The sequence below is a fragment of the Piliocolobus tephrosceles genome, chromosome 9, assembly GCF_002776525.5.
Source record: "Piliocolobus tephrosceles isolate RC106 chromosome 9, ASM277652v3, whole genome shotgun sequence".
Classification (NCBI taxonomy): Eukaryota; Metazoa; Chordata; class Mammalia; order Primates; family Cercopithecidae; genus Piliocolobus; species Piliocolobus tephrosceles.
The window spans coordinates 116,230,528-116,255,556 of NC_045442.1; the positions used below are offsets into that span (position 1 = coordinate 116,230,528).

General features: G+C 42.2%; 1 protein-coding gene across 2 annotated transcripts in view; it reads left to right on the plus strand.

Moving 5' to 3' along the window:
- The window catches only part of NMT2 (N-myristoyltransferase 2), a 61,379-nt gene extending 37,859 nt beyond the window's left edge, over positions 1–23,520 (plus strand). For both annotated transcript variants that reach the window (XM_023223286.1, XM_023223287.2), the window contains 6 exons: positions 394–564; positions 2,245–2,353; positions 11,083–11,253; positions 18,125–18,292; positions 21,533–21,670; positions 22,165–23,520. In XM_023223286.1, the coding sequence (XP_023079054.1) occupies positions 394–564; positions 2,245–2,353; positions 11,083–11,253; positions 18,125–18,292; positions 21,533–21,670; positions 22,165–22,185 (778 nt within the window). In that variant the 3' untranslated portion in view covers positions 22,186–23,520. The remainder of the gene's footprint in view (positions 1–393; positions 565–2,244; positions 2,354–11,082; positions 11,254–18,124; positions 18,293–21,532; positions 21,671–22,164) is intronic.
- The last annotated feature ends 1,509 nt before the right edge of the window (positions 23,521–25,029 follow it).

Here is a 25,029-nt window from a genome sequence, read left to right on the forward strand (position 1 = left end):
CCTGAGACAGGGCCTTTGCTCTGTTGCCCAGGCTGCAGGGCTGAAGTTCAGTGATGTGATCATGGCTCACTGCAACCTCTGCCTCCTGGGCTCAAGTGATCCTTCCACCTCAGCCTCCCAATAACTGGGACCACATGCATGCAGCAACATGACTGGCTGATGTTTCTAGATAAGAGTCTCAGTGTTGCTCAGGCTGGTCTCGAACTCCTGGTCTCAAGCAGTCCACCTGCCTTGGCCTCCCAAAGTGCTGAGATTACAGGCGAGAGCCACTGTGCCTGGCCCGCATTCTTATTCTTGGATATTTCCTGGGTATCATCTTATTTTTTAAAATGTGTTGGCTCTTCATTTTTAATCTTGTGTTGACTCTTAGTCTTCACCATCTTTATTCCTTAGTGTGAAGAAGATGGTAGAAATCAACTTTCTTTGTGTTCATAAGAAGTTGAGATCCAAACGGGTAGCTCCAGTGCTAATCCGAGAAATCACTAGAAGAGTGAACCTGGAAGGGATCTTCCAGGCTGTGTACACCGCGGGAGTGGTTCTTCCTAAGCCTGTGGCCACGTGCAGGTACCAGTACCATATTTCTACCTCAGGTCCTCCCTTTATCAAACATGTTGAGCCTCACCACTGTTCTTCTAGAAGTAGTTTGCTGGTAGCAGAGGTGGAGACTAGAACCTAGAATCACCAAGTCCAGTATTCTTTCTGGTATATCATTTGCCGCTTGGTGATTAAAAAAAAAATAAAAGTTTTTGACATTTTCCTACTAATGATGCTGGATCTATACTTTTTTTTTTTTTGAGACAGACTCTTGCTCTATTGCCCAGGCTGGAGTGCAGTGGTGTGATCTCGGCTCACTGCAACCTCCGCCTCCTGGGTTCAAGCGATTCTCCTGCCTCAGCTTCCCAAGTAGCTGGGATTACAGGCATGTGCCACCACACCCAGCTAATTTTTGTATTTTTAGTAGAGGCAGGGTTTCACCATGTTGGTCAGGCTAGTCTCGAACTCCTGACCTCGTGTGGATCTATACTTCTAAGTCTATTCCATGTGAAAGATGGGTGCTGTCTCTTCATGGGAAAACCTAGGACATGATAATCTTAAAATTCCAATGTCATACCATTTTCTTTCCACCCCAAAGCTTAGTTTTCTGCCGTGCTTTGCAGCACCACCAAAGTGTCCTGAAAGTCTGATAAGCATCCATTCAAAAGGCTCAGATGTAGGGAGACCTAAGCTCTGTTTTTACAACTTTGTCTGCACTATTCAAGCTTTCAAAGGTTATTCCAGTGAGAAAATTATCAGATTGCCACAAGACTAACCTGTTTCTAAAACATCGGAGTTTATCTCCCCACCCCTCATCACTGTTTTTATTGACTTCAATAGGATGAAACTTAAAATTACTATACCCTATTAAATTATTACATTGTTAAGTAAGTGGAATACTAGACTTCACGGGTATATTTTAATACAAATCATTTATCCCAGAGCCTGGAATCACTTAAGAAATTTAAGCTAGTTTCTCAAAAAGTTGTTTTCTCTGGTGTGTAGTCCGTAAAGGTGAAGGCTACTAATTTAGGGGATTTATTTTCATGTTTTTAAACTTTCTGATTGGCCTTTTGTAGAATCAGTGATGGTCGTTAAACACTTGGAAACCTGGGTATGATTAATATTTCTTTTTTTGTGTGCCTGAGATACTTTTGCTCTGTTGCCCATACTGGAGTGCGGTGGCGCGATCTCGGCTCACTGCTGCAACCTCCGCCTCCCGGGTTCCAGCAATTCTCCTGCCTCAGCCTCCCGAGTAGCGGGGATTACAGGCGCACACTATCACACCCGGCTAATTTTTGTATGTTTAGTAGAGATGGGGCTTCACCATGTTGGCCAGGCTGGTCTCGAACTCCTGGCCTCAAGTGATCTGCCCACCTCAGCCTCCCAAAGTGCTGGGATTACAGGCATGAGCCACTGTGCCCAGCCAATTAATATTTCTTTTGCAGTTTTAAGATTTCTCTTTAGTGAAAAAGGTGAAAGGTCACAAAGTCCAGAAGAACATAACTAGGAGTACAAGATACATTTTAGAGATTAAAAATTGACTGATAAAATGATGATGTAGGCTGAGGGCCTTTGTCTAGTACAGAGGGTCTGTCTCCAAAAAAAAAAGTAAGTAGTAAATGCTTATGTAACAGCCAAGCTGAGACAAAGAGTGAAACTTGTAGAGTTAGAAATCAATTAGATTTTAAAACCTTTATTGTATTCCAGATACTGGCATCGATCCCTAAACCCCAGAAAACTGGTAGAAGTGAAATTTTCTCACTTGAGTAGAAATATGACTTTACAGAGAACAATGAAACTCTACAGACTTCCAGATGTAAGTAAGAATGATTTTGCAGTTTTTTGAAGCTGTAACAACTGATGCTTTTAATGCAGAAAAGAATTATTTGCAGGAGTCTAAAAACTGACTCATGTCTGAGGAAGTGAATATGGAGCAAAAGAGATTTCATAGAACTCGGGAGCTAGGGAAGGTAGGGAGTTTGTCTGGAAATACCAGTCTTTCCTTTATCCCTAAGGCTCTTAAAGTTGTTCCGTTGGTAGTTGGATGAGACTGAACTCAAGGCAAGTAAGTTTTGAAATGTGGGGACTTTATGGTCTGTTAAGTAAGAAGGAAGAAAAGTCCAGGGTGCTGATTTCTTAATGCATTGGAACTCAGGAATCAGGTATAGAGGAGAGACCCAGGGAGCGGAAATCATGTGTCATTAAATTATCATCTTCTTAAACTATCTCATTCTCAATGTGAAAAGTTGTCATTATTATTTTTATTTTTATTTTTATTTTGAGACAGAGTCTTGCTCTGTCTCCCAGGCTGGAGTGCAATGGCACAGTCTCGGCTCACTGCAACCTCAGCCTCCCGGGTTCAAGCGATTCTCCCCCTTCAGCCTCCCAAGTAGCTGGGACTACAGGCACCCACCACCACACCTGGCTAATTTTTATATTTTTAATAGAGACGGGGTTTCACCATGTTGGCCAGGCTGGCCTCAGACTCCTAACCTCAAGTGAACCTAACTGCTTCAGCCTCCGAAGGTGCTGGGATTACAGGCATGAGCCACGGCACCCAGCTGAAAAGTTATTTTTTTAATTTTTTAATATTTTTATTTTTTGAGATGGAGTCTTGCTCTGTTACCCAGGCTGGAGTGCAGTGGCTTGATGTTGGTTCATTGCAACCCCCACCTCCCGGGTTCAAGCAATTCTCCTGCTTTAGCCTCCCAAATAGCTGGAATTACAGGTGTGCGCCACCACGCCCAGCTGATTTTTGTATTTTTAATAGAGATAGGGTTTCACCGTGTTGGCCAGGCTGGTCTCGAACTCCTGACCTCGTGATATGCCTGCCTCCGGGTCCCAAAGTGCTGGGATTACAGATGTGAGCCACCACGCCCCGCCAAGTTGTCATTTTGAATAGGGAAACATATAAATTTGCTTTCCAGACTTGGCTTTATTTGGGGCTTGGCTGGTATATTAGTTATCTATGGCCATGTAAAAAATGACCACAAACTGAGCTGCTTAAAACAACATTTATTATCACACAGCTTCTGTGGGCCAGAAATCCAGTCACAGCTTAGCTGAGTCCTGTGCTTCATTCAGGGTGTTTCCTGAAGCTGCCACCCAGGTGTCAGCCAAGGCTGGGGTCTCATCTGAAACTTGACTAGGGAAGGATCCATTTCCAGGCTCCTGTAGTTGTTGGCAGGATTGAGTTCCCCACTGGCTGTTGGACCAAGGGCCTCAGTTCTTTGCCATGTTGGGTTCTCCATAGGGCAGCTCACAGCGTGGCAGCTTGTTCGTCAAAGCCAGTGAGAGAGAGAGTCTATAGAGAGAATCTGCTGGCCAGATGGAAGTCAGAACCTTATGCAGATGATTCATGAAAGTGACATCCAGTCGCCACTGCCATGTCTTTTTTTTTTTTTTTAAAGATGGAGTCTCACTCTGTTGTCCAGGCTGGAGTGCGGTGGCACAATCTCATCTCACTGCAACCTCTGCCTCCTGGGTTCAAGCCATTCTCCTGCCTCAGCCTCCCAAATAGCTGGGACTACAGGCATGCACCACCATGTCCAGCTAATTTTTGTATTTTTAGTAGAGACGGGGTTTCACTACGTTAGTCAAGCTAGTCTCGAACTCCTGACCTCAGGTGATCCACCCACCTTGGCCTCTGAAAGTGCTGGGATTATAGGTGTAGCCACCCAGCTACCATTGTCATTTCTATTGGTTAGAACCTAATGACAGGTCCTGCCCACACATAACAGGAGCAGATCACACAGGCGCGAACCCCAGGAGGTGAGATCTGTGGGGGCCATCTTAAAATCTGTGCGCCACTGATGGGGTCTTTTGTTTGAAGTGTTGTGACGTGTGAATTGAAATAAAATCTTTGGCCAGGCACGGTGGCTCATGCCTGTAATCCCAGCACTTTGGGAGGCCGAGGCGGGCGGCTGACAAGGTCAAGAGATCGACACCACCCTGGCCAACATGGTGAAACCCCGTCTCTACTAAAAATTAAAAAATCAGCTGTACATGGTGGCATGGCCTGTAGTCCCAGCTACTAGGGAGGCTAAGGCAGGAGAATCACTTGAACCTGGGAGGCAGAGGTTGCAGTGAGCCAAGATCGCACCACTGCACTCCAGCCTGGCCACAGAGCAAGACTCCCATCTCAAAAAAAAAAGGAATAAAAAGTTCAAGTATGCCTGCTTTTTTCACTGTGGGTGAATGCTGTTCTACTTTGGTCTCTCTAAATTTCAGTTTCTTGAACCTGAAGCAGCCTAGCTTACGTACAAGGGAAACACACACTTACATGTAGGTTGCCTACAATGGAGTGATGAGTAAGGAGTTTTAGCACATATCATTGGTTTACTCACGATGATTTTCCTAAGGTGCTAGAAGTATTTTTGACTTGACTGCATTCATCAGCCTTAATGTTTTTGTACAAGAGTCAGTCTTCTCATGGGTATAGGCATTGATTATGAAACCAGACTGTGGCATCTTACTTCCAGTGAGCCTGGGTTCCTGGTAGTGGTCCTGTTCCAGTCATGCTGCGATAGTGACTGCCTTTCCTGCACCCATAAACTGAAATTTATGAAGTGCTTTCAAATACATTATTCAATTTATTCTCACAGCAACCTTTTGAAGTTAGTACTTCTTATCCCCATTTTACAGACGAAGAAACTGAGGTGCATGATGGTTGACACTTAGGCAAGGATGTGTTAATATTACTAAGTGGAGGGTTTGGGATGCAGGCCCCAGAGCTCCGTGTTTCCCTGTTAGCTCCCTCTGTCTCTGCCGTCCCCTCTAACATTACCCACTGTGGGGACACCATGGCTCAGCCCCACTAAATGTCTCACTGTGGGTACATTACAGCATAAATCAAGGCAGAAAAGGACGATTGTCAAGGTGCAAACAGCTCTCATTGGCTTTCCCCAGTCTCCTTTCCCCCTTTTAAGTCGTAGGAAAGGAAAGGAAAATTAAGAGTAAATTAATGTAATAAAAGAGAGATTAAAGTACAGATATTATGAAATTGGAAGGTGCTGACAGCAGTCCCTTGGGTGTCTGCCTCTTGAGTTAAACTGGACAGTACCGCATATACCAGATGCCCCTTCCTGTCCTATGGGCCCAGATAGGTGATGCCATTGCTAGCAGTCAAGTCATTTAAGAACGTTTTTGTACCATTCAGCATAAAAGCCTCCTTATGGAATACAGTTTTTGCTGTACAGATCAGTCTCATTTTCTGCTTCATCGTTGCCGTTTTTGCTTATAAGGAGTGCCAGCTTTATGTCTTTTTCATGGACTTTTGAATATAGGAGCTAACATTTATTGTGGCCAGCGTTATACTGGACATTTAACAGCCTCATAACAGTCTCATTTACTAATCATAACAGCCACAGGAGGATGGGTCGTTATCCCCATAGCACAGAAGGGGCCATGAGTACACAAGGTTGACTTGCTCAGAGTCTGCTGGCCAGAAGCAGAGCTGTCGCAGAGTCTGCGCCATTCATAGCTGTTGACCTAAAATACTAAGGTTTCCCCAAGAAACATGCCTTGCCATGCCTCACTATGCTTTCAGTGTTTGGGATGATTTTGTTTTGTTTTTTTGATTTGGTGTTGAGTATTTCCAAGTTCGATTATGCGCGTCTGTATCAATGAAAGGTAATTGGATGTCGATAAAAAGAAAAAGCAGGAGAAGTCAGAGAATGATCCACTAAGGTCTTAGCACTGTTCTGCGAGGAGGATGCGCTTACTAAGATATGTCAAGGCATATAAGGTCTTCTATATTCAGTGGCATTAGATGGTTTTTTAAGTGTTTAGCATTCTCTCTGCTCCTTTTTGAATCATACAAATAACCATAATCATTGCTTACATCTCTCCTGTGGAATCTTGGCTCTCAAATGGTTTGTACCGCATACTTGACAGGTAACACTACTGATTTTTAATAGAGCTCTGAGCTTCATTTGCATATGTACTTACAAGCAGATTTTACACAGATTTCAATGCACATAAAGGCCAATGAATCATGCATATTAGTTGGGCCATGGGAAAGGATATCTGATTCAGATACAGAGTATGCTTATGAAACTGAGATTTTTCTCAGTTACTGGAAATGATTCTCTGTGTTTTAGTGAACTCTCAGAAAACATGACCGCTTCACTATTCCATTATACGGAAGCTCACCATTTTCACCTAAACCTAACAGCCCTCCTACTTTCTGAGGACAACAGTTATAATTTGAGTGTTTGTTTTGCTTTTCAAAAGTTATTTCTTTTTTTTTTTTTTTTTTTTGGTGAGATGAAGTCTCGCTGTGTCGCCAGGCTGGAGTGCAGTGACGCGATCTTGGCTCACCGCAACCTCCGCCACCCGGATTCAAGCAATTCTCCTGCCTCAGCCTCCTAAGTAGCTGGGACTACAGCCACGTGCCACCACACCCAGCTAATTTTTGTATTTTTAGTAGAGACAGGGTTTCATCATGTTGGCCAGGATGGTCTCGATCTCTTGATCTTGTGATCCGCCCGCCTTGGCCTCCCAAAGGCCAAGGATATCTGAATCAGATATCCTTTCTCATGGCCCAACTAATATGCATGATTCATTGGCCTCTATGTGCATTGAAATCTGTGTAAAATCTGCTTGTAAGTACATATGCTAATGAAGCTCAGAGCTCTATTAAAAATCAGTAGTGTTGCCTGTCAAGTATGCGGTGCAAACCATTTGAGAGCCAAGATTCCACAGGAGAGATGTAAGCAATGATTATGGTTATTTGAGATTACAGGCATGAGCCACCACGCTCGGCAGTATTTCATTGTTACACAGATTATTTTAGCTATTAGTCAGCAAATGTAAATATTCTTACCCTGTTTTCTAGGACTTTCTATTTTTTATAGCTGATACATCTTGGTGTGCTGTTCTGCTTTAATGCTTCTGTAAAAATTTGTTCAAAATGCTTATAAGTTGCCAAACTTACGATACTTTTTACCTGAATTTAGACAACATATTGCTTGTCTAAATTCTGCTACTTATTTTTCCAACCTTCAGAGACCTAAGATAGCGATTCTCAAAGTGTGGCCCAGGGACCTCTGGAAGTCCCCCAAGATCTTTGAATTCATGCAGTCATTTTTTTTTTTTGTTACTATTTTCATAATAACACTAATACTTAATTTTCTCACTTTCATTCTCTTCTGAGTATACTGTGAAGTCTTCTAGAGGCCATGTGGCATGTATTTCTGTAGTCTTTTGTTTAAAAATGTTCTCAGTTTTGATTTCTAATATGATAAATGTGAATATATGCATAGCCCACATAAGCAAAGCTCTTTGGAGGTACTCAATCATTATTAATAGTGCAGGCCAGGAGCAGTGGCCCATGCCTGTAATCCCAGCACTTTGAGAGACTGAGGCGGGTGGATCATAAGGTCAGGAGATCGAGACTATCCTGGATAACACGATAAAACCCCGTCTCTACTAAAAATACAAAAAATTAGCTGGGTGTGGTGGCACGTGCCTGTAATCCCAGCTACTTGGGAAGCTGAGGCAGGATCAAATCACTTGAACCCAGGAGGCAGAGGTTGCAGTGAGCTGAGCTTGCACCACTGCACTCCAGCCTGGGTGACAGAGTGAGACTCCATCTACCAAAAAAAAAAAAAAAAACAAGAGTGTAAAAGGGTCCCAAGACCAAAATATTTGAAAACTGCTGCTTTAAGGCTATCTGCTGGGCAGTTCCTTTAGTAGTTTCACACTTGGATATTCAGTGAATGAGAATTGTGCTCCAGAAGAATGTTTTGCTCTAGAAGGAAGTTGGGAAATGTTTTCTTCATTTCTGAATGTTCTCTATTAACAGATATCATATATCCTGTGGCTTTCATTAATTCATCTAATTGCTTGATACTGTTGTTACTGAACCAGTAACAAAAGAAAAAAAATTCTGATATTGAGAAAGGCTATTTGAGATTTATCAAGCTAAGTCTGCCTCATAGCAGAAACTAATTTTTTTAATGACTATGATATATATTTTATATGGTTTTGGTCTTCCCACTAGCATTTAGAAATGCTTATTTATTTCCAGTGGATATCTGGATATTTCTGACTCATTGGTTTTGAGAGCTACAGAAAGACTAAAGGTATGCATTGCCTGTTAAATGTGAAGGACTTAAATTCTCTAAATTTAGATTATTAAATGGTATTTCAGCTGCAGTGCTTTCGAGATGACATAAATCATAATAGAATGGCCCATAGTAAATATTCAGCTGAGGACTGTTCATCTATAAATATAGAGCACGCACCTCCCATTCCCCTTTCCCCTAACTAATTGATAATCAGTCAGCACTGTGTGTCACTGAAGCTTAGAAACCTCAGCACAGCTAATAGTTGATGAGAGCTGGCACTCAAGAGAAAACCTATTTTCCTTGGCCTAGTGCGGTGGCTCACACCTGTAATCCCAGCACTTTGGGAGGCCAAGGTGGGCAGATCACCTGAGGTCAAGCATTGGAGACCAGCCTGGCCAACGTGGTGAAACTCTGTCTCTACTAAAAGTACAAAATTAGCCGGGCATGGTGGCAGGCGCCTGTAATCCCAGTTACTCAGGAGGCTGAGGTAGGAGAATCGCCTGAACCCAGGAGGTGGAGGTTGCAGTGAACCCAGATCGCACCATTGCACTCCAGCCTGGGCGACAAAAGTGAGACTCCATCTCAAAAAAAAGCCCTGGTTTCCCCCTTGGGCTTCTACCTGGGGCATGCAGGAATTATAATGACCTAATTCTACAGGAAGTTTTTCATTTAAAAAAATTTCTTGAGAGTGGAACTGCTAGATTATATAAAATTTTAAAAAATATTTAGAAATCATTTAGGGCAGAAAAAGTAGAGTAGCAAAATTTATATACAGATTATTCATCTCTTAAAATGTATCTAGTATTTCTCCAAGGGGGAAAAAAATCAGGTTTACAGAAAAAAAAAAACCTGTATTTCTCAGTTTAAAATTGTTTGTTTGTTGGGCTTTCTGACTTTTAGTGTCAAGTCACCTGGCCCCTGAACAGTTCTGGAGAGCAAAGTGATGTCAGGGGCTTTTATGAGGACAACAGTTGAACAAATTCAAATGGGGACCTGTCCTGACTTTTAGGTTTTGTATTCCTATGGCTTAATTTTTTAAACTGTAAAGCTCTGGAGTAGTGATAAAACACCTACCCTGATCACCTTTACCCAGAAGATGTGGTAGGAGAGGCCAGGCCGTGTCCCTGGCAACCATTTGCCGTTAGACGAGATGGACGCTTTCAGGGTGGTATGGCGGTAAACCTGTTTGCTTTTAGAAAATACTTGGCTATGAACGATGCTTGCCTTCCCATCCCAGCCTGATATGATTTACTCCCGTATCATTTTTGTTCAAGAGAACAAAATCACCACATGCTTTTAATGGGCTATTGAATAATAAAACAAGTTGCTCAGTTGTGTTTTCAAAATGTCAGACTTGGCAGTTTTAAAGCATCCCTCAGAAACCATGAGGGATTGGTTCTAGGACCCCTCAGATACCAGAATCCTCGGGTGCTCAAGTCCCTTATATAAGATGGCAGAGCATTGTGTATTTGCATATAATGTATGCACATCCTCCTGTATACTTTATTTTATTTATTTATTTATTTATTTATTTATGAGACGGAATCCCGCCGCATCTCCCAGGCTGGAGTGCAGTGGTGTGATCTTGGCTCACTGCAGCCTCCGCCTCCCAGGTTCAAACGATTCTCCTGCCTCAGCCTCCTGAGTAGCTGAGATTACAGTTGCCTGTCACCACACCTGGCTAATTTTTACATTTTTGGTAGAGACAGGGTTTCACCATGTTGGCCAAGCTGGTCTCAAACTTCTGACCTCAAATGATCCACCAGCGTCAGCCTCCCAAAGTTCTGGGATTACAGGCATGAGCCACCACGCCCCCCTGTCCTGTATACTTTAAATAATCTCTGGATTACTTATAAGGCCAAATACAATCTAAATGCTATGTAAGTAGTTGTTACACTGCATTTTAAAGAAAGAATGACAAGAAAAAAGTCTGTACACGATCAGCACAAATCCAGGCTTTTTTCCCCTAATATTTTTCATCTAAGGTTGGTTGAACCCACAGATACACAACCAGTGGATATGGAGGGCTGCCTATACTCCAGAAGTCATGCTAAGATGGCTACGTCCCATCTTGTAGACTGTTCACATTCTTGGCATTGGTATATGCATGGGTGTATTTTGGGTATTGGCATACATCGCGAGCTTGTACTGTTCCCTTTGATTTTTGTTTGGGTCATGGGCAATACTGACCAAAGACTTGCCGCACAAATGAGAAGATACAACACATTGTCTGTCTCGCCTATATTTTAACCCAGCTCTTCTCAAACCTTAATGTGTGTACAGATCCCGAGGGAATCTTGTCGAGTTACAGGTTCGGATTCATTAGCTCTGGGGCAGGGCCAGGCTCTGCAGCTCTAACAAGCTCCCGCATGCTGCTCATTCTGCCGGCCTGCAGACCACACTTTGAGCGCAAAGTCGTTTCACTCCTCTTCGACCGGAACTTCTGGATTTGTTTTGTTTTCCCTCCAACAAGGTTACGAAGACTTCAGGTTTGAGACCAATGGAACCAAAAGATATCAAATCCGTTCGAGAATTAATCAACACTTACCTGAAGCAGTTTCATCTGGCTCCAGTGATGGATGAAGAGGAAGTAGCCCACTGGTTCCTCCCCCGGGAGCACATTATTGACACGTTTGTAGTGGAGGTAAAGACAAGGTGATAAACATAAAGCTTCTCCTTGAAGCACCCTTTTTTGTTCAGTGTGCAGCAGAAGTATTTACACACACTTCCTTCCATTTCATCACAGAACATGACAAAGATGTGTACTAAAGGGTTGAGAGTTAATAAGATGAAGAATTCTTCATACTCTATCAAGGACATGCTTAAGTGAAACTGACATTTGTTGAACCCTGAGGGTGTGGTGTTGAGGAATACGGTGACCACGAGTATGGTCTGGTGCCATTGTCTTGTTTTGTGCTAAGGCACCAGCAGTTTTACCCACAGCACTGCTTTTGCACCGTTGGTGCTGATGGTAACATATCAACAAGGCAAACAGCTTCTTAGTGTTATGAAAATAATTTTGACCTCACAGATTTCTGAAAGGGTCTCAGGTACCCACAGGGTTCACAGACCACATTTTGAGAACTGCTCTCCAGGGCATATATTTAGAGTCTGTGGTCGGACCCATCTTTCACATTATTAGAAATTGCCAAATAACTCACCACAATAAGGTTCTGAGCAGTGTTAAGAGAGTTCCTGTTTCCTCACATCCTCACAAGACGTGGGTATGGTCAGATTTTAGATTTAGGCCCACCCGCTGAGTATGGAACAGTATCTTGTTGTTAATGTATATCCTCATTATTGATGAATTTGAGTATCTCTTAAATATGTTAGCCATGTTTATTTCTTTTATGAATTTGCTATTTACATTGCTTGCCTGTTTTTCTTTTTGACCGTAGTCGTCTTACTGATTTATGAAAGTTTTTTTTGTTTTGTTTTGTTTTTTGAGATGCAGTTTTGCACTTGTTGCCCAGGCTGGAGTGTAATGGCGCAATCTCGGCTCACTGCAACCTCCGCTTCCCAGGTTCAAGCGATTCTCCTGCCTCAGCCTTCCGAGTAGCTGGGATTACAGGCGTGCGCCACCACGCCCAGCTAATTTTTGTATTGTTAGTAGAGTTGGGGTTTCACCATGTTGGTCAGGCTAGTCTCGAACTCCTGATCTCAGGTGATCCGCACACCTTGGCCTCCCAAAGTGCTGGAATTATAGGCTTGAGCCATCGCACCCAGCCTGTGAAAGGATTTTTATATGCTGAATACTAACACTTTGTATTGTGTTCCTTTCTGGATCCTCTATTCTATTTCACTGATCTCCATGTCTGCCCCTTCACTAATACCACACTGACCTGGTTGCCATAGCTACATAGGAAGCCTTAGTATCAGGTAGAGTAATTCTTCCCACTTTATTCTTGTCAAGATCATTTAATTAACCTATTTCCTTTGCCTTTTGCATATACATTTTAGAATAAGCTTATTTCTTTCTACAGAATACCTTGCTGGCACTTTGATAGGGATTACATTACACTGATAGATTAATTTGAGCTTAATTGAAAAGTCTTCCAATCTATGAACATGGAATGTCTCTACATTTTTTTCGGTCTTTTAAAATCTCTTTTATCAGCATTCTCTAAGAGCATCAGATCCTGTACATGTTTTCTTAAGTGTATAGCTAAATATTTCACTTCCTTCGGGGCGATTGTGATGGTGTTATGTTTTTAATTTCAATTTCTGCATGTTCATTGTTAGCCTGTAGAAATGCTTTCTTCTGTGTGTTTGTATCCTACCACAGTGCTGAAATCACTTACTGGTTCCAGGAGTTTGTGTGTAGATTCCTTGGGATTTCTGCATAGATAATGTGTCATCTGCAAATAGGGACAGTTTTATTGCTTCCTTTCTAATCTCAATGCCTTTATTTTTGGTCTTGCATTAATGCAGGACCTAGATCTTCCAGTGCTTCATTGAGAAAGACTGGGGAAGGTTGACGTCCTCATCGTGTTCTTGATGGTGGGGGAAAAGCATTTACTCTTTCACCATGAAGTATGATGTTAGCTGTAGGTTTTTTTGTGGGTGCTCCTAATCAATTTGAGGTCATTCTCCTCTATTTCTAACTTACTTAGAGTTCTTATGAATGGGCATTGGATTTTGTCCCATGCTTTTTCTGCTTCAATAGATGTAATCATATGATTTTTCTCCTTTAATCTGTTGATATGGCAGATTACATTGATTGATTTTCAAATGTTGGATCACTCTTACATTCCTAGAAAATATCCACTTGGTCACAGTGTAGAATTATTTTTATACATTGTTGTATTGATTGCTGATATTTTGCTGAGTATTTGTTGAGTTCATGAGAGAAATCTCTCTGGAGTGTCTTTTTTGTAATGTCTGTCTGGTTTAAATATCAAGATAATACGGGTCTCATAATAGGAGTTGGAAAGTATTATTTCCTCTTCTATTTTCTGGAAGAAATTGAGAATTGGTGTTAATTCTTTAAATGTTTGGTAGAATTCTCTGGTTGAAATGATCTGAGCTTAGCTGTTTCTTTTTTGGGAGTTTTAAAATAATGGACTAAATGTCTTTAATTTTGTAGCACTATTCAGATCTGTTTCATCTTGGTTGAGTTTTAATCGTTTTTGAGGAGTTTGTCCGTTTCTTCTAAATTGTTGAATGTATGAGTGTAAAGTTGTTCATTGTATTCCCTTGTTATCCTTTTAGTGGCTGCAGGATCTGTACTGCTATCTCTTGTTTCATCCCAGATGTTGGTGATTCATGTCTTCTCTTTCTTTATTTTTGTCCATCTTGCTAGACTTTTATCACTTTATTGATTTGTTTCCCAGAGAACCAGACTTTTGTTGGATATTCCCTGTTGTTTTCATATTTTCAGTGTCATTGATTTCTACCCTTGTGTTTCCTTTTTCCTTCCTTCTGCTTGCTTTGGGTTTATTTTGCTCTTCTTTTCTAGTTCCTTGAGGGAGGGACTTAACTGACTTGAGACCTTTCCCTGTTACTAGTAAGCATTTACTTCTATCAGGTTCCCTCTTTGCACTGCTTTAGCTATTTCTGACATATTTTGATGTGTTGTATCTTCGTTGTCATTCACTTCTATGTTATTTTTTGGTTTCCTTTGAGACTTCATCTTTAGCCCACCCCTACTTAGAATTGTGCTATTCGATTTTGCCATGTTTAGAGATTTTCTGTTGTCTCCCTATTATGGATTTCTAGTTTGATTCAAGTACAGTTAAAGAACACACACTGTATGGTTTTGATTATTTTAAGGCTCTTGAGGTTTGTTTTATTACTCGGGATATGGACTTTCTTGATGAATATTCCATGGGTGCATGAAATATGTGTACCACTACTGTTGGGTTGAGTGTTCTTTGTATGCCAATTGGATCATGTTGATTACTTGAGTTATTCAGCTCTTCTGTTTCCATGCTGATTTTCTGTCTAGCAGTTCTATCACTTGATGAGGGGGGCATGGAAGTCCCCAACTATAATTGTGGATTTGTCTATTTCTCCTTCCAACACTGTCGGTTTTTCTTGATGTCTTTTGGGGTTCTTGTTTGATACTCACATGTATATTTAGGGTCTTTATGTCCCGCTACTGGATTGTTCTTTTTATCGTAATGTAATACCTCTCTTTGTAATAATTTTCCTTGCTGCGGAGTATACTTTATCGTATATTACTATGACCAGACCTGCTTTTTAAAAATTGTTTGGTCTTTTTCCATCCTTTTACTTTCAAACTATTCATGTTACTGAATTTGAAGTGAGTTTCTTGGAAACAGCCTGTAGCTGAGTCATGTTTCTTTGCCCATGCTACCGACCTTTCTTTTGATTGGTGTATTTAGACCACTTATACATAAGGTGGTTATTGGTATGTTAGAGCTTAAGTCTGCCATTTGATTATTTGCTTGCTTTCTTTTTCTTCTGGTTCTTGTTTCTCTGTTTCTTTTTTCTTGTTGTGGGTTACTTGAATATACTTTAGGATTCTGTTTTGTTTATAGTGCATTTGGGTGTATTTGTATAGTTTTTATGATGGTTGATGTATTACTATATATATATATGTGACTTACAGTCTATTGGTAACAACATTTATTACTTTGAGTCACCTTTTATTTAGGTCACTTTATCTTTTCCACTTTAAAATATTGATCGAGACCATCCTGGCTAACACAGTGAAACCCCGTCTCTACTAAAAAATAGAAAAAAAAAAAAAAAAAACTAGCCGGGCGAGGTGGCGGGCGCCTGCAGTCCCAGCTACTCGGGAGGCTGAGGCAGGAGAATGGCGTAAACCCGGGAGGCGGAGCTTGCAGTGAGCTGAGATCCGGCCACTGCACTCCAGCCTGGGCGACAGAGCGAGACTCCGTCTCAACAAAAAAAAAAAAAAAAAAATATTGTCTTAAATATCAGATAGTATTATGATTTTTGTTTTAATCATCAAGTATGATTTGTAACACTGATTTATAGTGATGCTTGAGGATAAGCATCATTAAGCAAATTTCTGCTCTTTCTATTATTCTTCCCTCCTTCCTGATGCTTCAGTATTCCTTCTTTTATCATTTCCTTTCTATCTGAAGAAATTCCTTTAGCCAGTCTCAGGTATATCTGCTAGTGACACATTCTTTTGGTTTCCATTTGTGCGAGACTATCTCTGTTTTTAGATTTAGTTTCCCAATTTAAAAAAAAATTTTTTTTGGAGACAGAGTCTTGCTCTGTCACCCAGGCTGGAGTGCAATGGCACAATCTCTGCTCACTGCAACTTCCGCCTGTTGGGTTCAAGCAATTCTTGTGCCTCAGCCTCCCGAGTAGCTGGAACTACAGGCGCATGCCACCACACCCTGCTAATTTTTTGTATTTCAGTAGAGACGGGGTTTCACCATGTTGGCCAGGCTGGTCTCGAACTTCTGAGCTCAGAAAATCCATCTGCCTCAGCCTCCCAAAGTGCTGAGATTACAGGTGTGAGCCACCATGCCCAGCCCTAGTTTGCTAATATTTTACTTAGGATCTTCTTCCATACTCACTACAACTGAGGTTGGCCATTAATTTCCCTTTCTTACTCTGTCCTTGTCCTATTTCGATAGTAAAGTTAGAATGAGTTGAAGAGCTTGTCTTCTCTTTTTTCTGGAACAGTGTACGTAATATAGGGATTACTTGTTCCTTGAAAGTTGTTAGAAGTTGCTTATAAGCAACCTAGACATGGTGTCATGGTGCGTTTTGTTGTGAGCGTTTTTTTTTTTTTTTTTTTTTTTTTTTAAATCAGACTTTACAATTGATTGGGTGTGAGGGACAATGGACAGATCATCCCATTCTTCCCCAACAGTTGGTGATTCTCAGGTCATTTTAACAGCAAGAGAGGAAAGAGTAATTTTACCAGCAATATGAATGTGAAGAAGTAGTTTTCTGAAAGCAGATGATGAAAATGGGGTGGGGAACCTAATCAGGTTCTGCAGGTGCCTGCAGCAATTCGGTGTATGAGACAGATATGAGAAATTCTTAGAAGAATCTAAAATCCTTATTAAACCTGAAGGTTGAATTTATCTCCAGTACTGAGCTGCTAATACAGAGCAGTAAGGAATCACTGTAGATGAACCCCTTTAGCTTCTTGCTGGCTGAAGAAAGGTCTGATGACTCAGAAGCATTTGAAAACCAGAACATACATCCTTCTGGAATTCCCTGTTCTGCTGAAAGAAATACTAGCAATGGCATGTGTGTGGCCCAGCCTCCTCAGCCACACAATTCAAACACATCATATTCTAAAAGTCAGCAAGGCCACCACAGCTAATTACAACAACCTGAACAATACTGGCTAATTTCTTGTATTGGAAGGTTTGCCAATGATGATGAAATGAATGTCATCCATTGTATCCCTTATTTTTGATAGCTGCAAAATTCTCCTGTTATTCACATGTGTATATTTCGATGCAGTAGTAAGACCTTTTACAAGCTTGCAAACTCTTCCAGACAGCTTCCAGACTCTACCCAACCTTACCTAGGCCTGATATAATTATTTCCTTGTGCTAAGAAAGTGTGAGATAGTACACAGTATCTTTTAGTTGGAGAAGCAACCCTCTAATCCTTAAAGCTTTTATTTCTGCAAAAACAACTGCTTTTATCACTGTTCCTTGAGTCTAAAGAATTGACTCATTTGTCAGCCTGAGGGAAGCTTTCCTTTTAGAACATTCTGCTTCTATCTTTCTTTCCTTTTTTTTTTTGAGATGAGTCTCGCTGTGTTGCCCAGGCAGTGGCAGGATCTCGGCTCACTGCAAGCTCCGCCTCCCAGATTCACACCATTCTCCTGCCTCAGCCTCCCGAGTAGCTGGGACTACAAGCACCTGCCACCACGCCCGGCTAATTTTTTTGTATTTTTAGTAGAGACGGGGTTTCACTGTGTTAGCCAGGATGGTCTCAATCTCCTGACCTTGTGATCCGCCCACCTCGGCTTCCCAAAGTTCTGGGATTACAGGTGTGAGCCACCGTGCCTGCCCTCTTTTTATTTATTTATTTTTTTTGAGATGGAGTTTCGCTCTTGTTGCTCAGGCTGGAGTGCAATGGCACAATCTGGGCTCACTGCGATCTCCACCTCCCGGGTTCAAGCGAGTCTCCTGACTCAGCCTCCCAAGTAGCTAGGATTACAGGGGTGCACCACCACGCCTGGCTGAGTTTTTGTATCTTTAGTAGAAATGCGGTTTCACCATGTCGGTCAGGCTGGTCTTGAACTCCTGACCTTATGATCTGCCCACCTCAGCCTCCCAAAGTCCTGGGATTACAGGCATGACATTCTGCTTCCTAAGAACTTTGTGCAAATCACCAATGGGCACTTAGGCTGAAGTCCCAACTCCAGGCTCTTCTTGGCCTCTGCACAGCATAATATAAGGGGCCCCAAACTGGACTGCCGAGAAAGAAGTATGACTTACTGCTTTTCCTTCTGTGGGGTAAGGGAGAGATCAGAGTTAGCAGGAATGCACGTATGCAGTTGGTTCAAGGAGATCTCTGCCTGACAGCACCTTTGCTCCTAGAGCCCCAACGGTAAACTGACTGACTTCCTGAGCTTCTATACGCTCCCCTCCACGGTGATGCACCACCCTGCTCACAAGAGCCTCAAAGCCGCCTACTCATTCTACAACATCCACACAGAGACGCCTCTGCTGGACCTCATGAGCGACGCGCTCATCCTCGCTAAATCGGTAACCCACTCCTTCCTGTTCATGCTGTTTGGTTCTCCAAATGTCTGTGCCAAACTATAGAAGACATCGTGTTTTCTCCCACACAGGTGGAATTTATGCAAGATTTTTTTTTTTTTTTTTTTTTGAGACGGAGTCTCATTCTGATGCCCAGGCGGGAGTGCAGTGCTGTGATCTCGGCTCACGGCAAGCTCCGCCTCCTGGGTTCACGGCCATTCTCCTGCCTCAGCCTCCCAAGAGGCTGGGACTATAGGTGCCTGCCACCTCGCCTGGCTGATTTTTTTGTATTTTTAGTAGAGACGGGGGTTTCACCGTGTTAGCTAGGATGGTCTCGATCTCGTGACCTTGTGATCTACCCGCTTCGGCCTCCCAAAGTGCTGGGATTACAGGCGTGAGCCACCACGCCCGGCCATATGCAAGATTTTAAAAAAATCTATCGATCATCAGTCAAAGGAAGAATTTTGATAAGAGTTTCTTTTGAAACTTTAGAGGCTATTTTCATTATTAATTTTGTTGCAGTTTAACAAAAAGACAAAATGTACAAATTATAAATGTTTAACCCTTATATCAGAATACATAAGGCTGGGTATGGTGGCTCAGGCTTGCAATCCCAACACTTTGGGAGACCAAGATGGGTGGATCACCTGAGGTTAGGAGTTTAAGACCAGCCTGGCTAATATGGTGAAACCTCGTCTCTACTAAAAATATAAAAATTAGCCAGGCTTGGTGGTGTGTGCCTGTAATCCTAGCTACTTGGGAGGCTGAGGCAGGAGAATTGCTTAAACCTAGGAGGCAGAGGTTGCAGTGAGCTGAGATTGCACCACTGCACTCCAGCCTGGGTGACAGAAACTGTCTCAAAAAAAAAGGATGTATAAAGCCCATATATTAGGAAGTAATATAATGAATATAAGAAAAAGATATTCCATAATATAAAGAAAATATTAATACATGAGTGAATATTTGTGTTGACTGAATAACTAGCAGCAATTGTTTTATTCAACCAGTCTCTGAATTTTAAAATTAAAGGAATTAAATTCAACATTTCATTGTAGTCAGGCTACATGGTGAAACCCTGTCTCTATTAAAAATACAACAATTAGCTGGATGTGATAGCACGCACCTGTAATCCCAGCTACTTGGGAGGCGGAGGCAGGAGAATTACTTGAACCTGGGAGTGGAGGTTGCAGTGAGCCGAGATCGCACCATTGCATTCCAGCCTGGGCAACAGAGTGAGATCCTGTCTCAAATTAATTAATTAATTAAAATAAAATAAAAATCTCTTACCTGTGCCTTTGAATCCCCAAGTCAACATCGTCCTCAGATTGTTAGCTTTTTTTCAACACTTCCCGAATATGGCCAGTAATTAGTTATTTAAGGTAAAAACCCTGAGAAAGAAAAATAAAAAGTGTTTCTTCTGTATCACATTTTGCATGGTATTGTTGTCTGACATTTTAAAGACATTTAATGTTTTACCATTAAAATTTTACTTAAACGTATTTCCCATTATCAGCCCAAAGCAAACATACTATTTGTGGGTTTTTTTTTTTTTTTTTTTTTGAGATGGAGTCTTGCTGTGTTACCCAGACTGGAGTACAGTGGCACAGTCTTGGCTCACTGCAACCTCCGCCTCCCATGTTCAAGCGATTCTCCTGTCTCAGCCTCCCGAGTAGCTGGGACTATAGGCGCGTGCTACCACACATGGCTAATTTTTGTATTTTTAGTAGAGACGGGGTTTCACCATGTTGACCAGGCGGGTCTCGAACTCCTGACCTCAGGTGATCCACCTGCCGCGGCCTCCCAGAGTGCTGGGAGATTACAGGCATGAGCCACCACGCCTGGCCTGCATACTATTTAAAGTCTTTACAACTTTGGTCCCTGGGCAATAGCTTCAGCCAAGGTAGGACTTACAAAGGCTGATAATTAATAATCCTAGAGATGAAACCATCTTGACAACTGTTCCCTTCTAAAACAGGAACAAGGCTGGGTGCAGTGGCTCACACCTGTAATCCCGGCACTTTGGAAGGCCAAGGAGGGTGGATCACTTGAGGTCTGGAGTTCAAAACCAGCCTGGCCAACATGGTGAAACCCCGTCTCTACTAAAAATACAAAAAAATTAGCTGGGCTTGGAGGCGTACGCCTGTAATGCCAGCTACTAGGAAGTCTAACGCAGGAGAATTGTTTAAATCTGGGAGGTGGAGGTTGCAGTGAGCCGAGATCATGCCACTGCACTCCAGCCTGGGTGACAGAGTGCGACTCTGTCTCAAAAAAATTAAAAATAAATAAGTAAATTAAACGTGAATACAATATTTTCTGAAATCTTCGTAAGTAATCTTATGCCAGTGACAGCCATCATACTACATTTTTAACATTTTTGGGATTCAGCATTTCTGAATTTTCGTGCTGACTTCATCGGATTCACTATCGTTTTTTGTTTGTTTTTTGAGAGAGGCTCTCTCTCTGTCGCTCAGGCTTAAGTGCACTGGTGCAATCACAGCTCACTGCAACCTCGACCTCCTGGGCTTGTGCAATCCTGCCTCAGCCTCCTGCATAACTGGGTCCACAGGCGCACACCACCATGCCCAGTCAATCTTTTTATTTTTGTAGAGACAATGTCCTGTACCTATACCTACACCTACAGCCTATGCCCAGGCTGGTTTTAAATTCCTGGGCTCCAGTGATCCTCCCACCTTGGCCTCCCAAAGTGCTGGGATTACAGGCATGAGCCACCACATCCAGCCACATTGCTAATTTTATAAGACAATTTTAAACTGAATCCTTCCTTTTTAAAAAAAAAAAAAAAAAAAAAAGGACAAAGTCTCACTCTGTCGCTCATGCTGGAGTGCAGTGGCATGATCTCGGCTCACTGCAACCTCCACCTCCCAGGCTCAAGCAATTCTCCTGCCTCAGTCTCCTGAGTAGCTGGGACTGCAGGCACGCACCACCACACCTGGCTAATTTTTGTTATTTTTAGTAGAGATGGGGTTTCGCCATGTTGGTCAGGCTGGTCTCGAACTCCTGACCTCAAGTGGTCCAACCACCTCGGCATCCCAAAATGCTGGGATTACAGGCATGAGCCACAGCACCCGGCCCTGAATTCTTAACCTATGCTATATATCACAGACATTAAATTCTATTAGAAATCCTTATTCAAGCTATTAGTAGTAGAATTTTTTACACTGAGATACGTAATACAGAAAACACTAGTCCTTTGTTTTAAATTTTAAATCCTTTTTAAATTGGCAGAAAGGATTTGATGTATTCAATGCACTGGATTTGATGGAAAATAAGACATTCTTGGAAAAACTCAAGTTTGGTATAGGAGATGGCAATTTGCAGTATTACCTGTACAATTGGAGGTGTCCAGGTACAGATTCTGAAAAGGTAAGTGAAGTGGATATAGCCCTTGTAAACTCAACAAATGTACCTAGACAATTTCACACTTGCTTCACTTAGGCTTAAGACGGCTTTATTTTATTTTATTTTTTGTTTTATTATTATTTATTTTTTTTTATTTTTTTTATTTTTTGAGATGGAGTCTCGCTCTGTCCCCAGGCTGGAGTGCAATGGCGTGATCTCGGCTCACTGCAACCTCCGCTTTCCGGGTTCAGGTGATTCTCCTGCCTCAGCCTCCTGAGTAGCTGGGATTGTGTCCACCACCATGCCTGGTTAATTTTTTTATTTTTAGTAGAGATGGAGTTTGACCATGTTGGCCAGGCTGGTCTCCAACTCCTGACCTCAGGTGATCCACCTGCCTTGGCCTCCCAAAGTGCTGGGATTACAGGTGTGAGCTGAGCCTTATGACAGCTTTTAGAAAATCTGTTGTACTACATTGCGATCCAATTTTTCTTACTATTCCGTTTCTTCCCTCCCTTCAGGTTGGACTAGTACTACAATAGATGGATATTTTTATTTCTAGAACTCTGACATCATCATTTGTTAATATTTAATGATTTCTGGAACTGCCATTCCAAAGAAGAATAAAAGCACAACTCAAGTGAGATTGAAGTAGTCGATAATCAGAAAAGATGACAAAAGTCCACATGTGACATTTGTACACATTTCTAGCTAGAATGTTAAAGTTCATCCTCTTTTCACTGTTGACCTATTTGTGGGAGGGATGAAAGGCTATAAAGAGCACACTCTTGTAATTTTCAAATTTTTGCCTGTCTCTTGAAGAGAGGTGTTTTTTCACCCTTAGAAAAGGGACTAATTTTCTACGGACTAAGTAGAAGTTACAGTCATGTAAGAAAAATCTTTGCTATTGTGTGGAGATGAACTGCTGCATTTCTGTTTCTTAAGTGATGGTACATTTGTCCATGTAACAGAACAAAAGATCCATTTGGAAATTTTTTTTACTGGTATCGCCTTACATGGTTATCACTGGGAACATTTATGGAATCAACACTTCTGTAGCTCAGTGACAGGTGGGGGTTATTTAAGTGCAGAGCAATATTAAAATGTACTGGTGACTAGTACATGTATTTCTCCATAAGCAGAGCTGCCAAATCAGTAAACATACAAGTTTGTACTTTGATCTTCACCAGGTCAGTGGATTGCTTGAAAAGCAAAGTTTTCTGCAAGCACTCACTATGCTCTCTATAAGAGCCTGTGGCCGGGCGCGGTGGCTCACGCCTGTAATCCCAGCACTTTGGGAGGCCGAGGCGGGCGGATCACGAGGTCGGGAGATGGAGACCATCCCAGCCAACACGGTGAAACCCCGTCTCTATTAAAAATACAAAAATTAGCTGGGCGTGGTGGCGTGCGCCTGTAATCCCAGCTACTTGGAAGGCTGAGGCAGGAGAATCACTTGAACCCAAGAGGTGAGGTTGCAGTGAGCCGAGATGGAGCCACTGCACTCCAGCCTGGGTGACAGAGCACAAGACTCCGTCTCAAAAAAAAGAAGAAAAAAGAAAGAGCCTGTGCCCACGACTAACTAGACTTTTCTGCTGTTGTGCAAAGTTCAGTTTCTTCTCAGCAACATCAAGGATATATGAAGAAAAGGAAATAAAAACTGTAAAGTCAAAAGAGATGCCTGGTGGAACTTATTCATGCTATCAGGGCATTGATAGTTTGAATGTTTTTATTACTTACGCAAAATTGCACATACTCCTCTACGCTGACTTTATCATGAAAACTGTCATGTGTCATGCTAATGGAAAATGTCTTATTTGTAAATAAGTATTCATAATTTTGTTACTGATGGTGTTTTTAATCTAGAATTTGAAAAACTTTCATAGCGTACAGATACGTGTTTATATTGCCCATAATCCATGGGAAAAATAAGATCCTAACCAAGGTCACGTAGCCTGGCCTCAACTCAAGATGCCACAAAGTAGATGCCTTGGCCAGGCGTGGTGGCTCACGCCTGTAATCCCAGCACTTTGGGAGGCCAAAGTGGGCGAAACATTTGAGGGTTTGAGACTAGCCTGGCCAACATGATGAAACCCCATCTCTAATAAAAATTCAAAAAGAACTAGCTGGGTGTGGCGGCGGGTACCTGTAATCCCAGCTGCTGGGAGGCTGAGGCAGGAGAATCACTTGAACCCGGGAGGCAGAGGTTGCAGTGAGCCGAGATCGCGCCACTGCACTCCAGCCTGGGTGACAGTGCAAGACTCCGTCTCAAAAAAAAAAAAAAAAAAAAAAAAAATGCTGATGCTTTTCCTTGCCTTTATAAGTGCCAGTGCCTAGGATGTTAAGTGCAGAAAGAGTTGTTTTAGACGTGATGGCATTTCCTTCAAGTCATGAGTCCGGTGAAACCAGTCATATCTTAATACCAGGCAGGGGCCCCCAGACTATGGCCTGTGGGCTAAATCCAGCGCATTGCTTGTTTTTGTATAGCCCACAGTCTAAGAATGTTTTTATTTCCTTGAATGAGGAGAAAAAGCCAAAAAATAACATCATTTTGTGACATATGCAAATTATACAAAATTGAAATTCCAGTGTCCCTCAGTAAGGTTTTATTGGAACATAGTCATACTTTTTTTTTTGAGGACAGGGTTTCACTCTTGCCCAGGCTAGAATACAATTGCACAGTCATAGCTCACTGTAGCCCCAAACTCCTGGGTTAAAATGATCCTCCTGCTTCAGCGTCCTGAGTAGCTGGGACTACAGGTGCATACCACCATGCCTGGCTAATTTTTTCATTTTTTTTAGAGACGAGGTCTTGCTATGTTGCCTGGGCTGGTCTTGAACTCCTGGCCTCAAGTGATCCTTCTGCCTTGGCCTCCCAAAGTACTGGGCGTACAGACATGAGCCACCACGCTTGGCCACAGCCACTTTCATTTACATATTGCCAGTGGCTGCTTCACACTACAAAGCTGAGTTGAGTTGTTGTGACAGATTGTGTGGCCTGCAAAGTCTAAGATACTCACTTTCTGGCCTTTTACAGAGTTTGTTGACCTTGGTCACTACGAAGGAGTTGAACTCTCCTTTTCTGTAGTTTGCCATGATTCTAAAGACCAACCCACAGCTGTGGCATCCCTGAGACTACCACCAGAGGGCGACGTGGGCCCCACAGTAGTGCATAATTAGGACCTTTCTTGGAGACAATGGAAGACTTCGAATTTGGGACGGTTCCATCCTAATTTCCTTAGCGTTCTTTCCTAACAGGAGAGAGGCTTCAAGAAACAAAACGGTCCTCATTCACTGGAACAGGGTTTGAGATACCGGCATTAAGTAAAGGAGATTTTGACTTAACCTGGAGTGAAGGCTCTAATTTAGGAATTTATTTCCCACTCATT